The sequence below is a fragment of the Labeo rohita genome, chromosome 8, assembly GCF_022985175.1.
Source record: "Labeo rohita strain BAU-BD-2019 chromosome 8, IGBB_LRoh.1.0, whole genome shotgun sequence".
Classification (NCBI taxonomy): Eukaryota; Metazoa; Chordata; class Actinopteri; order Cypriniformes; family Cyprinidae; genus Labeo; species Labeo rohita.
Window position 1 is genome coordinate 26,747,042 of NC_066876.1, and position 17,167 is coordinate 26,764,208.

General features: G+C 37.8%; 1 protein-coding gene across 7 annotated transcripts in view; it reads right to left on the reverse strand.

Annotated features, from left to right (window-relative positions):
- The window catches only part of LOC127169379 (voltage-dependent R-type calcium channel subunit alpha-1E), a 173,987-nt gene that overhangs the window by 84,463 nt on the left and 72,357 nt on the right, over window positions 1–17,167 (reverse strand). For all 7 annotated transcript variants that reach the window (XM_051116713.1, XM_051116714.1, XM_051116712.1 and 4 more), the window contains 2 exons: window positions 7,201–7,306; window positions 6,468–6,607 (listed from right to left, as the gene is read on the reverse strand). In XM_051116713.1, coding sequence (XP_050972670.1) covers window positions 6,468–6,607; window positions 7,201–7,306 — 246 coding nt within the window. The remainder of the gene's footprint in view (window positions 1–6,467; window positions 6,608–7,200; window positions 7,307–17,167) is intronic.

A 17,167-nucleotide genomic window follows, 5' to 3' on the forward strand; every position in this document is an offset into this window, starting at 1 on the left:
GAGGGCCGTGCACGGATGACAGCTGTCTGTCCTGTCAGAGCGTGGACACCTCCGTGGTGCGACAGGCTCCCGGCAGACAAACTCATAACTCCCGTCAGAAGCGAGAGCGCCTATATGCTTTTGCTTGTTCGCCAAGAGTAGAAATTATTGCAGGCTCATGCCACGGTTTCTTTACAGCAAACAGCCGCGGGGAAACGGGGAACGCAGCTTTAAACTGATCAATCAATTAATCAACAGCTGTTTATGATAATTAGGCTACCACTGGGTTTATGTGAAGCAGGCCAGGCACACAATCTCATTAGGACGTGTGTTTACATTTGTTACCTGTCACCAGGCATGATAACCTAGCATTAATTGGAGCTTAGAGTGTTTTTCCGACACTGCGAATCTGCTTTTCTAATCTAATTATGACAGGTGGATATGAATGTTAAACACGGGTCAAAAGTACAGTGTAAATATTGACAAAATCCAGAAAAGCATACTAATGCGAGTCACAATCTGGAGAATTTGCAAAAACTGCTTTTTGTTTTTTATTTAGTGCTGTTTTATGTAACGGATATTTACAGTTATTTGTAACAATTTTCAGATTCCACAATTCAAAATACAAAGTGAATTTGAATAGCAGTCAATCACCAGATGGTGTACTTATGGTATCTAGCCAGCAGAAGCTAACGAGGCTATGCAGCCAAGCTTTGACCATTTCCGTTTAAAATGGAATATTTTAAAATGGAATATAACAATAGCTCCCACTCTTAAATGTTTCATAGCAGCAAGTCTGGCAGGAAATTATTACAATATGAATCTTCCAGCAAGCCAAATTCACACATGGTCACTTCCTACTACCGTCTAAGTGTGTGACCCTTTTACAATGAGTCCAAATACATTTAATTTTTCGGAATAATGTCTTGGTTCTTGGTAAACAACATTTTTTATTGTTATTCACATAAAAGAGCTCATTCAGCAAATCATATTGTAGATAAACTACTCCAAATAACTGTTTTGAAGGTCAGATTTACCATTTTCAAGCAATTTTCAGAAAATTTTCAAATTCAATTCAAAGTGAATTGTCTAAAAATGCATTTTTGCATCCTTAAAAGTTCAGTGTTGCAATTTTGCAACTGTTCTTTAAAACAATATACTGCTGTTCAAAAGTTTTGGATTGGTAAGATTTTTATGTTTTTTTTAAGTCTCTTATGCTTCTTTTTAAAACGCCATTTATTTAATCACAAATATTGTAATATTGTGAAATATTATTGCTATTTAAAATAACATTTTCTATTTTATTATACTTTAAAATATGTTTTATTTCTGTGATGCAAAGCTGAATTTTCATCAGCCATTACCCCAGTCTTCAGTGTCACATGATCCTTCAGAAATCATTCTAATATGCTGATTTATTATCAATGTTGGAAGCAGAATTCTTTTTGGAATAATTTTTAGGATTCTTTGATGAATAAAAAGTAAAAAAAAAACAGCATTTATTCAAAATAGAACAACAATGTAAGTCTTTACTATCCCTTTTTTTTATCAATTTAACACATCCTTGCAGAATAAAAGTATTAATTTTTTTCAAAGAGAAAGAAAGAATTTACAGCCCCCAAACTTTAAACGGCAGTGTATCTTGTTACAAAAGATTTCTATTTTAAATAAATGCTGTTCTTTTAAACATTTTATTCATCAAAGAATCCTGAAAAAGTATCTAAGGTTAAAATATTAAGCAGCACAACTGTTTCCAACATTGATAATAAGTCATATTAGAATGATTTCTGAAGGATCATGTAACACTGAAGACTGGAGTAATGATGCTGAAAATTCAGCTTTGCATCACAGAAATTAAATTCTATTTTAAACTATATTAAAATATCAAATGACTATTTTAAATTGCAATAATATTTCACAATATTACAGTTTTTTTCTGTATTTTTAATCAAATAAATGCAGCCCTGATGAGCAGAGAAGACTTCTTTAAAAACATTTAAAAACATACTGATACAAAACTTTTGAACGGCAGTGTAACTTCAAAATAAAATAAGCCTAAAAATTTGAATTTTTAAAAGCAGTGGCTTCCTAAATACACATTTAATGGGTCAAAACAATACAACCAATATCAACACTTGGACATGTGAGGGTTAAATGTGTTTTTAAGTAAAAGATTACTGTTTTTAGCACTGCAGTTTGCTAATGAGTACACATGCCAGAGAAATTCATCATTTTCATCATCCAAAGAAATCATGTTTACTGTCACGCACGCACGTTTTCCTAAATTGGCAGCGCAGACTGATGTTGGTGGATTTGAAGGATGCTTATCAGGGTCTCTGAGAGAGCTCTATGTGTTTGGCAAAGCCGCAGAAGCACAGATAGAGTGTGCGAGGGGAGTACACCATGCCACATGCCCACAGCTTAAAGAGGGGGCGGGTGACTAGTAGACACCAGTGCTTATTAACGCCATTAGGGATGAGGTCCTCTCATTCCCCAAGAATCTGGGTGCTGGTTGTTGACTTGCAACCAGACCCAAGATTGCAAAGACACCATTTGCATTTAAATGACTGGAGTCCTAAGCCAGCCGATAATAGGCTTTAAGGAAGGACTGGCAACCCATTTATCCACCTACTCACACTGACTATACAATCAGACTTCTGCACCATGCCACCATACTGCGCTAATCTGTACTTCCTGTACACAACGCTGCTAAGACACAGTCAAGAGCGGAGGAATGATAACTAGCACAAAAACACGCCTGCGTGCACTGATAACTGTGAATGCTGCGACACTGGAATTGACACAAGAACACATGAATTTAGTGTCAACAAATGTTTCAATGCAACGCTAAGTGTTATGTGCTTAAAAAATCAAAACTGAACCTTTAGTTTAAAGCATGTTCCTTGTCTTACAGTGCATGATTCATCAGTCCTTGCTATTTCAAATAATAATAAAGTTCGCCTTTGTAATCTTCAAACCAAAATGCCAAAAATGCAAAAGTTTCCAATTAATAAATAAAGCAACAATACATTCAGTAAACCAAAAAGGCATTGTGCATTTGCACTCAATTACTTGGCATGCCACTGTTGCAAGCTTTTACAACAGCAAATTGTTTATATAATTACTTAAAATTAGTAAATTGAAAAAATAATAACTGTAATTACCATCAATTTTGAATGCACTTTTTATGTAGTATCAATGATGTCATATATTTGATGAACTGTCTCTCTCGATTATTCATTTTCCATTCTTTCTTCTTGTACTCTGTGCACAGGACTTCATTAAAATCTAATGAGCGACTATGACTCATCTGATAGCACCAGATCTTATAATCTTCACTCAACTCCTAATGAGGGTGCAAGGCTTTGATGAAATACTGCCTCACCATTTCATCTCGATGGAGGAACACAGACAGGATAAGTGCAAGGGAAAAGAACAGAGAAAACTTGTGCAGATCAGACAGCCTACATTTCATCTACACATATGCAAAATACTACCGACTTTACACCTCTGTTCCATCAGAAAAATTATGTTCTCTAGGAATCATGCAGCTGCAGCGGGCAACACCTTGCACACAGGGCAAGTGTAGTAACATGACACTTAAAGTTCAGTCAGTTTCAACTCTAACCTCATCAACCAAGGACTACCAGATAATCTGCATGGCATATCATTATGTGGGTAGTGCCAGAGAGACTGATCCTGTGCATATATAGAATCATCAAGTCACAACACAATGTGAAAGACATTAAGAAATTAAACATCATATTATATGCAATAGATATTCTACAGAAAAAAAACTGTATCATTACTGATGATGCAGAAGGAAAAAACTGTGCATTAAGAGCAGGGGTAAAAACTTTTGAAATTTGAAGATTAGGGTAATTAAAATTTATTTTGTCATCTGGGAAACATGTAAGTATCTTCTGTAGCTTCTAAAGGGCAGTACTAAATGAAAAAAATACGATATTTAGGCACAATAAGAAAAATCTACACATCTTCATTCTGTTCAAAGGTTTTCATGCCTGGCTCTTAATGCATCATTTTTCCTTCTGGAGCATCAGTAAGCATTTGAACCTTCTGTAATAGTTGCATATGAGTACCTCAGTTCTCCTCAATTTAAAAACATGGATCTCAAAATCATAGACTGCTGGAAAGTGTTCAAATACACTAAAATGAATAAACTAAAATAAGAACAGCAGGCAGTTTAACTGTTTAAGACTGTTTAAAACATGGAACTCATGAACAACTATCACTAAACAAAAAAAAAAACAAACAGCTGTGGATCATTCAGGTAACAACACTGTAATAAGAAAGTGTATGTAAACTTTTAAGCAGGGTCATTTGTATAAATGTAACTATTTTTTTCTCTTGTGGACTATATGTAAATGCTTTTATGTGAAATATCTTATTCAGGTCAGTACTAAATAAAAAATAACATGCATTTTGTATGATCCCTCTTGTTTTGGTAAAATAATTAACATTTTGCAGATTCTGCAAGGTGTGTGTAAACTTTTGACCTCAACTGTAAATGCAATTTCTAGGGGGAAAATGAGAATTGTGTAGGAAACATGCTGAGGTCAAAGCTACGTATGACATTTTTGTTGAGAAATTTCTTGACGTGAGTCACGTTAAAGGGCTTTTAGACCCTCAGTCATCAAATTAATTACACTTCAGCCAGTCTGAACCTTATGATTACGAGACCTCAGTGCTGCGCCTGTGCTGTCTCTAAAATGATTACATCTTGCTTCTGATGATTACTTGCCTTTATGATGTCTATAACCAACTTTGTCCTGATTTACTGGCACAGTGGTGTATATTCAAGGTTGTTTGTGTTTGTTGTTATTGCTGTGTGTGTGTGTCAGTTGTCAGTATACATCTTACTGGCCCATGAGAAATTGGGGTTGAGAGGTTAAAGTCTTTCTCACATTTTCTTCCTCTCTTAAACCAGACAAAGATCCAGAGCTCATCAATAATGAAAGCGAGCTGGAATCATGTAAAATTCTCTAAGAAGCCCATCTCCCTTTGTACTTTAACACTATGACAGCGATTAATATTTTATATGTATCGTTACATTGCACTGTGCATGTGTGTGTCTGCTCTTTTTTTTTCTTCTCTGCCTTCTTTCACTTTTAGATAGCTGTCCTCTCTGAAAAACAGATGAAAAACATTACGGTACTAAGCAAAATGGCCACTGCCCTTCACCCAGGCTTCTAAATTGTGGTTTACTCTGCAAATGAAAGCTGCACAAGCCTTTCCCTTGAGGAGAGCACTTCTTGACACTGCTGTTTTGACAGCGCTAACGCAATATCTGTTCTTGGTGATGGAGTGTTTTCAAGGTGCTGTTCATTTCTCCACTCAGCCTGGTCTGAAAGTTAACACTCTCCCCAGATGATTCAAACAAGCAGAGTTTAATGAGGTAAAAGGAGGCGAAAGTCCAGCAAATTTCAGCAAATCCACAACCTTCTGTTGTGCAACATCTCGCCAATGCAGAATGCTGCCCGCAAGGAAACAAGTGCAAAAATACAGGGAAAATATCAAAAGGTTCAGCTGACTAACTCTGATCTGCAAGCAAATGCGGAATAAAACCATTCACCAAAATTCCTGAAAAGGTTTTAAAGGGGTCATCAGATTCCCATTTTCCACAAGTTGATATGATTCTTTAGGGTCTTAATGAAAAGTCTATAATTTACTTTGGTTAAAAATTCTCAATGGTAGTGTAAAACAACACCCTTTTTACCTTGCCAAAATCAGCTCTGCAAAAATCATCTCATTCTGGTCGAGGCTGCTTTAAATGCAAATGAGCTCTCTGCCCCTCTCTTCTCTCTGTGGAGTGACGAGCCTGTTTACGTTAGCCACATTTAGCCACGTTTAGCCACTAAACTTGCTAACTAGCACATTATTAGGAAAGGCGATTGCAAAGATTCATAAAAAAAACCTTATACTCACTTCTGCTGTAAGTGAAGCTGGATCACGAATGATTCGCGTGAACATAGACGGATATATGTAGATCAGGAGGCGCATTCCCTTTACAAACAAATGTAATCCACTGCATCTTCAGCAGCTCAGATATTGGGAGTAAATGACGACCACTATGTTCATTATTACATCCAGCAACACAACACCTCAATCGCTCAACTCTTGTCTAACTTACATCCCTGCTTCAGCATCAAAACATGGAGGTCGGACTGTTACAACTGATCTGAGGTAAGACGCTCATGTCAATCAACTATCGTGTGAGCGGCCTCTGTCGGTGTGACGCCACAACGACAGGCATCTGAGAATGGCTCGATTTGAAAAAGGGGATATTATTTTTACAGATTAATTAAAAACCACTGCATGGATTTTTATCATTATAGGGTAGATTTGTACATACACTGCCAACACACATTAATGTTCAAACAGCATGTAAAAGTGAACTTAGCATCCGATGACCCCTTTAAATCAGCAAACCCAGCATCATTCAGAAGATAGTAACACCTGTCACTCACCCACTTAGGACCACAATGAAGTCCATTACATTCCAGCCGTTCCTCAGGTATGAGCCCTTGTGGAATACAAATCCCAAAGCAATGATTTTTATTCCGGCTTCAAAGCAAAACATTCCTATAAAGTAGGGCTCTGTTTTTTCCTGAAAGAAAAAGAATGGATTGGGTGTGAGACAACAGAAACTACCTATACAAAAGGCCCTAAAAATGCCACCTAGCCAGTGTGCTTATTAGTTTTTGAATGTTCTATTCAACAAACGTATAATTAAGATCTTTGAGATTTTATTTAGTCAGGTAAGAGTGCCGCCACTTGCCTCTGTTTAAACAAGCACTCAGAAATATGTCACAGAGGTAAAACAGTAGGGAAACACTCTTTGAATTGGAATAATTAGCTTGTGGTGAGTGATTCAATGGGGGAAACTACAGTCTGAATAAAGTTGTCAAGAACAAAGAATATGAGGAAGGAAAGAATATGAGAATATGCTACATTTAGAGAATAACTGTGTTCCCTAGACTGATCCAGAATAGTACGTTTTCTCATTACACAAATTGCTAGAAATGCATCTGTAAGTAGATAACTAGGCCAAAAGGATTCATTTATAATAAATGATTTGCATAAACAAAGTTTCTTTCAAATGAAAACAGAAAATCAGCTGAAAGAGGAGATAAGGATAGCTATGCTTAATGTGTAGTTTATATACAGTATGTATATTTAAGTAGGTAGATGTGTTCTCACAAGTCTCTTTGACATGGGCGTCTTGTCCTCTCCAGGCAAGTGCTGCTCCAAGGCCAGGACGATGCAGTTTGCGATAATGGTGGCCAGGATCATATATTCAAACGGAGTTGAGGAGGAAGGTTAAGGAAGAGTGCATACTTAAGACAGCCTGATGATGTTGTAAAAAGTTAAACAGCACATACTTAAGTATATACAGTGCCTTGCTAAAGTACTCACACCCCTTCATTTTTTTTCACATTTTATGTTGCAGCCTTATGTTAAACTGTTTTACATTGTTTTTTTCCCCACATCAGTCCACTCTTTATACACCATAATGACAAAGCACAAAACATGTTAGTAAAAATTTTGCAGAATTAGTAGAAATAAAAAACTGGAATGATTCCATTGCATAAGTATTCATACCCTTTTCTTGGATGCTTGAAATCTAGCTCAGGAGCATTCATATCGCTTGCAGACGTTACTACACTGTGAATCAAGTTAACCTGTGGCAAATTCATTTGAATGAGTGTGATTTGGAAAGGCACACACCTCTCATTAAAAGGTCTAACAGCTGAAAATGCACATCAGAGCAAAAAACAAGCCCTGAGGTCAAAAGAACTGCCTGAAGAGCTCAGAGACAGGATTGTGTCAAGGCACAGATCTGGGGAAGACTTCAGAAAAAATTCTGCTGCTTTGAATGTTCTCAGAAGCATGTAGCCTCCATTATCCATAATGGAAGAAGTTTGGAACAACTAGGACTTTTCCTAGAGCTGGCTTCCTGGCCAAACTGAGCAATTGATGGAGAAGGGCTTTGGATATACTGGTGACCAAGAAGCTGATGGTCACACTAGTTGAGCTCCATGATCATTTATGCAGATAGGAGAAACTTACAGAAGGACTAACATCACTGCAACACTCTACCAATCCGGTCTTTATGGCGGTGTGGCCAAACTCAAACTCCTCATAGAAGACACATAAAAACCACTTGGAATTTGATCAACCTTAATTCCAGCATCATGTATGGAGGAAACCAGGCACTGCTCATCACCTGTACAGTAGCATCCCAACAGCAAAATGTGGTGGTAGTAGGCTCATGCTGTGGGACTGTTTCTCAGTGGCAGGGACTGAGGGACTCGTCAGAGTAGAAGGAAAGCTCAACACAGCAAAATATAGAGACAGCCTACATAAAACCTCAGACTGGGCAGAAGGTTCACGTTCCCACAGCACACAGCAAGAGTGGCTTATACAAACTCTGTGAAAGTCCTGGAGTGGCCCAGCCACAGCCTGGGCTTGAACCCAATCACACAATTCTGGAGAAACCTGAAATTGCCAGACACCATCCAAGCTGACAGAGCTTGAGAGGTGAAGAGGCGAGGCTAGGGATGGCAGAAAATTGCCAAATGCAGATGTGCAAAACTTGTCGCATCATACCAAAAAGACTTGGGGCTGTAAAGGTGCTTCAACTAAGTACTGAGTTAAGGGTATGAATACTTATGCAATGTACTTATTTCAGTGTTTTTATGTAGGAAAAAAAGTAATTTAAAGCAGTTTATAAGGCTGCAACATAACAAAATGTGGAAAAAATGAAGGGGTATGAATACTTTTGCAAGGCACTCTACACCATTTCACTTGTCACTGATTATACAAACTAATTAATTAAATAAACTGTTAAAATCCTAGTTCCTAATTTGCTTAAGTCAATAGTACATTAACAAAACAGCCTGTTGAACCTGTTTGACATATTTAAAAAGAAATGACTCAAAAGAATGATTCACTCACAAATCTGACCAGCTGAACCACTATGTATTGTCAGTTTTTTTTTTTTTTAAAATCTATACTCACTATAGAAATTTATAGAAAATACCCTAATATTTCAGTGTGTTTCAGTGTGCATGTGTTAAAGATGTGCTCTTTGTCTCTCTCCTCACACACACAGCCACTGAGTGCATGAAGACCCATTGCCTTGTCCTGTTAAATGAAAAAGAGCAACAGTTCACAAGATGTTTTCAGGACCCCTGGCGGTTGTGAGTTCACAGTCAGCCACTGATTTGCATGTGAACAAAAAAATTTTTGGATTTTGCAATGTAGGCACCTGCCAATTTCCGCCAGTATGTGTGGGGACAAAAAAAAAAGATAAATGAAAGAGCCCAAATCTGCTTAAGACAGAGAGAGTTCAGTACAAATAGAACAGGCAACTGGAGGACAGACCTCTAGGGAAGTCTCTCTCTCTTCTGTGCCTTTCCTTTCCTTAGTTTGCGTTAATTAAATTAAGCCCAGACTTTGCTGAGTTCTTGTTCTAGTAGCATAATGCTAGTGTCAACATATTAGCATTGGCATAAACGGCAAATTCAACATATGTTTTGGTAAAACCGACAGTATATGTTTAGGCTATTTAAATTAGATAATAAAATAATGTGATAAATACAAAAAGAAACATCCTGTGTACATGCTATGCATAGGTTTAATATATTTTGTCATTTCACACAATATTTCCTTTTAAAAAACTTGTTGCATCTCACCTAAAAAGCTGTTAAAAGTATTTCACTTCTCAACAGTTAATTAGGAGTCACTTCATACACAGATACATTATTTTAGCTTTTATAAACAGCAAAAGAGTGTGAGAAAACCACAGAAAGAGAGACTACAGCCACTGCAATCTGAGAAAGAGCGATAGAGAGACAGAGAGAGTGAGAGAGCGGTATCCGTGGCAACAGGCTCTCTCCTGTCTGCCATAAGTCAGTACTCAGAGTTAATATGGTCTCTGAGCCATCAGTGTTCTCTACATGCTGCTGAATGCATTCGTACAATCAATACTGACTTCACAAACATCCTTTCAATGTATCCACTAGAGTTGAGCCGGATACTCGGCTGAAACGAGTATCCGGCACGGATAAAGCACTTTTGCCGAGTACGAGTATCATACGAGTAATACGAGTCAATATCTGTGCTCGGATTGAATAAAAATTCTCATTGGGTAGTTTACTGTGTCTGCGTTCTGTGATAGGCTAGTCACAGGGCCCCTCCCCTACACACATACTAGAGATGCGCGGATGAGCTTAAACGTCACCGGAATCCGCAGCTCCAAATAAATGATCCGCCCGCCACCCACCCGCACCTGTATTTTTCTCTGATTTAGATAACCGCACCCGACCCGCACCCGATCGTCATTTACAATTATTCTAATTCTTAGTTTTGCATGATGATATGATGAATGTGATGAACACTTATAAGCTTAATCACTCGTGCTTTTAAGCCAAATCCACGCTAAAAAGAATAACGTTAACTGATATCTGGACGTGACGTATTGTTTTCGGTATAATGTACTGATTCAAATTAGTAATCAATAATAATTTTTATTTTAATACTCGGCGTGCCTCTCTTGACATGCTCTCGCGTATGAACAGGCAGCAAATGTGGTGCTGGCGCGGACGGAGCGGGCGCGGGCGCATCAGGCGCATCAGGTGCAATGATAAAACATATTTCAAAGGAAGCCGGCGCTAGGGTCCTTACCGTCTTTGCTGGGTGTTTTGAGCGAATATTTGCATTTATTCACATACGATTTAGTTACAAATGGTGGCCTGTCATGATTTTGGCTAATGCAGGACACTACTGAATGATGCGCATCAGAGGGGATTTAGAAGTGGGTGCGCAGAGCCGACTGATAAAGAAATGGGTATACGCGGGTTATACACACCACTGCATATTAACCTACTCGAGTATTTAAAACATATGTTAGAAAATACAGTTAATATTTGCGTCATTATTGATTTTTCTCATCCACCCGCGAACCACCCGCAAATAATCAGAATGCAATTTTTTATTACCCGACCCACCCGACCCGCGGATTGTCCGCAGCGCCCGCGGATATAACCGCCATCCGCGCATCACTAACACATACAGATTTATTGTGTTGCTGTGTCCCGCTCTGCTCACACACACACACACAGAACACTGAGAAGAGAAGAGAACAGCGCGCTCTCTCTCTGTTCTCTCCCTCAGTCACTCAGGTTTGCGGGTTTTTTTCCGTTAACGTTTAGGGTTTCTTCAGCATCACTTTTGTTTTTTACTTTGGTTTGTTTGTAGTACTTACTTTTTAACCAGTAGAGTTTTGGTAAACGTGGGGTTTGTTCAGACGTGGTGCTTGGTAAAAGCGACTCGCGTCTCTGCCTGTCGGAGAATTTATTTTTCTTTTTTAAACCGTCAGCTGGCTCTGACCAGTTTTTTTACTTCACGCACTGAGTGTCTGACACTTTCTTTCTGTATTTCATAAATAAATAAATAAATAAAAAAAACACACTGCTCAAGGTTAAAAAAAGAAAGTTATGTTGAAATGAAAACTCTTGTTCATTACATTTTACTTCATAATTGCAACCGCATGTGTTGTATTCATTGTTGCAAAACTTATTCTGTATATAGTTCGTTTGTTATCATAATCAAAACCACTGATCTGAAGCTCAATGCTGATGCTGTCATGTAAATAGTTTTCTAATCAGCAATAAATATAACAATTTCTGATCAACCCATATCAATTGCATGCTTAAAATAACATACCGGTTAAAGCCCCGCCCATTTCAATACAACATGACCCACTTCCAGGTTAAATCCCACCCACTGCCGGGTTAGGCCCCGCCCACTCCGAGTACAGATACAGATACAGATAATTCATATGGTTAACAGATACAGATACAGATACAGATAATGCTGTACTCGCTCATCCCTAGTATCCACCATGACACACAATACTCAATATTTCTTCAGATCAGCTCTTAATAAGTTCAGGAAATTGGGCAATACTGAATAGTCTAGCCACAGGATCATGCAGGTATCACCATTACCTTTCGTGACTTTATCAGCAAACTCTCTCTTCCGCTTTCTCAGTCTCTTTCTATATTTTACTGGAAAATATTTCAAAATAACAGTGCAAGTAAGTGGCAATGGAATTTGATACAGTGCTTTTCAATGCGCAAAAAGAATGAATTGCATTTCAATTCAATGAAAGCTTAAAGCTCGACAGAGAGAGGAAGTTATTAGGAGAGATCAGAATAAATGCATGGAAAGACAGAGTGAGAGACATAAAATTATCACTCTAACACTGTGTTCTAACTAGACTTGACGTAATAAAGCCATAACCAATAAAGACCGCTTTTTGTCCAAACAAGCTATGACAAGCAAACAACAAAAAAGTTTGGGTTTGCCTAATAAATGTGTGTGTACTGTGTAATTATTATGTATATATAAATACAAACACATTCATGTATGTATTTAAGAAATATTTACAATTATATGTATTTATTATTTTATTATTAATTTTCATATAATTTATATGATATATAAATAAATATATTTTGTATATAACATATTTCTCTCAAATATATACATTAATTTGAGGGTATTTATATATACATAATAATTACACACAGTACACATACATATATTAGGCAAACTCAAACTCTTATTCTGTATGCGATTAATCGCGATTAATAATTTGACAGCCCTAATTTTAAAATGCAATTTATTTCTGTGATGGCAAAACTGAATCTTCAACAGCCATTGCTCTGAGCTTCAGTGTCACACAATCCTTCGGAAATAATTTTAATATGCTGATTTGGCACTCAAGAAACTTTCTTTAAAGAAGACTTATTATGGTAATATACGTTTCAGGTGTCCCCAGAATGTCTGAATTTTTAGCTCAAAATATCCCACAGATCATTTATTATATCATTTTGAAAATGCCTATTTTGAGTCGAAGCAGAAACCCACTGTATTCCTGCATGACTTTTTAAATGCAAATGAGCTGTTGTTCCCCGCCCCCTTTTCCAGAATAGACCGATTTCGAGTAGGCGTCACTGTTACGTCACTTGCAGCTGTGCGCGCATAGTGGTTGCAGAAAAACACTGGTAAGAAGTGGAGAGAAACGGGAAAAATCCATGGAATAGGAGATAAAATGTATTGTTGTGCCTTTGGATGTCAGAATCGGAAAGCAAATAATTTTTATTGAATACTGTCATCAAAACTGCCATTTGAAGCTAAACGCAGACGTTTAAACAGATAGACTATGGGTGAAACCTGCTATGAGTACTCTACTTTTAAATCATAAATTTGATTTAAACAATAGGTCTACATAATATTCACATATGCAGCTCATAGGGAACATATTATATTAGCCCTACAGTTACAGCATGAAATACTACTTAAAGCTATTACATTTTGCATTAACCTATTTTATTCCACATATTCTGACTTTTTTCTCGCAAACGCAAATTTATATCTCGTATTTGTACTTTATAACTTGATTTAACTCAGCAATAGCGAGTTTGTCTTTTCTAAGGGGGAAAAAGTCAACTCAAAAGAGAGAATGGCGAGTTTATTTTCAGAAATGTGACATATAATCTCAGAAGTGTGAGAATAAAGTCAGCATTGTGAAATATAAACTCAAATTTACATTTTTTATTCTTTTATTCCATGGCTTCCATTGACTGCCACTTGAAAACTGTCATTTTCTGCAACCAGATAGACTTCGCCCACAAAAAAACGTCATCACTGTTTGCAAACAGTAAATTGGTCTATAGGGTTGTACCATTATAGCTCCTAACTCAGATAATCTGCTTTTGACATGGTTTTGATTACATGGTTTTGATTATCATGTCTATCACGCTGAAATCATGCGTTTTAAAGCCATATCAGTTTAAACTTCAGAGATACGTCTTCTGAGCACATACATCCGAAGCACACACATAAAAAGCGGCTGTCACATGGCATGTGAGCACAAAACTAAGTTCTTACATGTCTTATTGTGCTTAAACTGTCAAATACAAACAAGTTTATGTTAAAAACACACAGGCATTACAAAAACTGTCAGTTATGTCTGTGAAGGTAACAGCTGGGAAATAAATATTAGATCTGTGGCAGCAGCATAATATACAGTAAAAATAAAAATTATCTTGTCTCCTCTGAGGCTGGGACTCTAAATAGTGTTCTGTGCTTGTCTGTGCAGCCAACAACAAAACAGTTAGCATGCTTTGCTTGAACTTTTGCCATGACGTTTTCGCTTGCGAAAACAAAACGTGCAGATTAAGGGCGGTAATATTACAATCCTACGTCATGGGGGAGCAAAATTTGAGCGGCTCGTTTTTTCATATGCTTGCAGAGAAAGGCTTATGAAAACAAAGTTACTGGGTTGTCCTTTTTCACATTTTCTGGGTTGGTACATGCACCGGAGATCCGATTATAGCACTTAAACACAGAAAAAGTCAGATTTTCATTATATGTCCCCTTTAAAACTTATTCGTCAGGTGGTTTTCCAAACCTGATTAAGGCAAATAAAGAGATCCTTAACACCCCCCCACCACATCCTCTGTTTCTCCCTCTCCTGTTCACTGGAGGAAGGCTTAGGACCGATTGACAGGATCAATTATTGAGTAAGCATGGGCACGGTGGGGTACTTCCTCCCTCAGCCACACAGTGGGGATCAGAGGGGCGAACAGCTGCGGCTTCCCCACCGGCCGAGCAGCACAGCGCCCCACTCGCTTCATTAAGCCGCTGTCCTTCTCACAGACGCCATCGATCCGCCACAACCGACCTGTCCACCTGACCCTGTGGCCAATTGGGTCCACTTCAGGAGCCGAGATGCCAAATAATGACATCACCTGATGATCTCCTTCCCATGTGCGTCACTAAGAGGCAACAGCACGTGCTTCCACCCCTCCTCGACATTCACTGCCTACACACACCCCGTAACAAACATGTTCTTCCCTAATGACTCCATCTGTAAGTTTTCCAATCCACCAAATGACTGCATTTCTCTCCAGACACATCTCAGTCCCTCCTCCCAGCACTCCATCAGCCTGAGCTCAAATCACACGTCGAGCGGCACTTCAAACAAAGCCTTCCTAAATTACCGCTCTCACACACAGGTTGTCGATGCTGCACCACACAGGGCTCGTGAACATGCTGTTTTGCAAACCGGTGTGACCTTTGGTTATGCCCCAGGCTTCTGTGCGTGTGGAAGTTTGTGTGTACACATAAGGAAAGGTGTGTCTTTTTTCACAAATTCGCTATCCATTATGATTTCATTTACAATAGGCAAATACAATTTGAATTTAATTAATTTGAAACTTTAAAATTCAGATTAAAAAAGCAATTCCTGATATGCACCCTGCCCAATTTTATGTCATTGGTCCTTTCCTCATAATCGTACACCGTTAATGTCACCTTCTACGGTATCTTTGCTTTCGGTGTGGACAGACAAATCACTTGTTAATGGAAACTTGCTGTGTCACCTGGTAAAGACGCATTGATTGTTGTGTCAGTAACCAATGCGTCCACTGCAGAAAAAAGGATCAATTAATTAATTTAAAATCTATTTAAAAACACTATTGATATAACACAAATCCATGTTAAAGGAGAAGTCCACTTCCAGAACAACAATTTACAAATAATTTACTCACCCCCTTGTCATCCAAGATGTTCATGTCTTTCTGTCTTCAGTCATAAAGAAATTATGGTTTTTGAGGAAAGCATTTCAGGGTTTTTCTTCATATAATACACTTCATTAGTGCCCCGATTTTGAACTTCCAAAATGTATTTAAATGCTGCTTCAAAGGGCTCTAAACGATCCCAGCCGAGGAAGAAGGGTCTTATCTAGCGAAACGATCTGTCATTTTTTTCGAAAAATAAAAATCTGTATACTTTTTAAGCACAAAAGCTTGTGTAGCACAGGCTCTGGGATGCACGAATGTGACTCGTGAAGAATGAGTCTTCTCGGGGAGTGATTCGTTCAGTTGCGTACGTGCAACATCCTATTAGGTTCTGTACTGGAATTAGTTCACCTGTTTCGAGTCTTCGGGTTTTTCGAGTCGTTCCTTTATCTTATTGGGCTGTCACGTGATGAACGAACGTCTCGAACCCGAAAACTTGTCAGGTAAGAGGTGAGGTGAGCTAATCATAGACTAAAGACCCACGTAAACAATGAATTAACCTTTTCTGTTTCTTACAGCATTATAGTTTTGTCTTGTTTGTAGTGTGATCAACGTTTGTGTATGTAGTAGATGTGTTAGGGAAGTAACACGTAACATTTTAATTATATTTTGCTAAAATGAACGAAATGAACTAAATGACTCAAAAAAAGATTCGTTCATTTTGCTGAACGAGACTCAAAAGTCTGAGTCGGTAAAATGATCCGAACTTCCCATCACTACTACGAATCATATCTAAGTTCATCGTCTGTGTACTCCGGCTAAAAAAGGTAGAGTATACTGAAAAATCCCAGCTTATTTTCTCCTACAACTTCAGAATCGTCCAACATTGTTGTACCTTTTTGTTTGTAAACAGCGTTTGACTTACTTGCACTTTCTTAGCTTTTGCGCGTTCGCTTTGTAAACACTGGGTCTGTAGTTCCGCCTATGTTCGGCATGATTCAAGCCTGTGCTACACGAGCTTTTGTGCTTAAAAAGTATACAGATTTTCCGAAAAAATGACCGATCGTTTCACTAGATAAAACCCTTCTTCCTCATTTAGAGTCTTTTGAAGCTGCATTTAAACTACATTTTGGAAGTTCAAAATTGGGGCACCAATCAAGTCTATTATATGAAGACAAATCCTGAAATGCTTTCCTCAAAAACCATAATTTCTTTACAGCTGAAGACAGAAAGACATGAACATCAAGGGGGTGAGTAAATTATTTGTGAATTGTTGTTCTGAAAGTGAGCTTAAGCTTAAGCTTAAGCTTTTATCCTTTTGAAAAGTCACTTACTTCAGATATATTTCAAAAGTCTACAATTAAAACTTACTGCTCTGATAAAATCCCATGATGTATCAAATTAGTTAATCCAAAAAAGGAAAGTATTATTAAAAAGAAACATGATTAGCAAATTTTGGCAGTGCCCGATACTACCACATGCAAATGCTGACTGTTTCTCCCATATAAATGAACACTGTGTGGGAGACATGCATCTAAATTGGAGCAAGATGAGTTTTTTTAACACTTTGA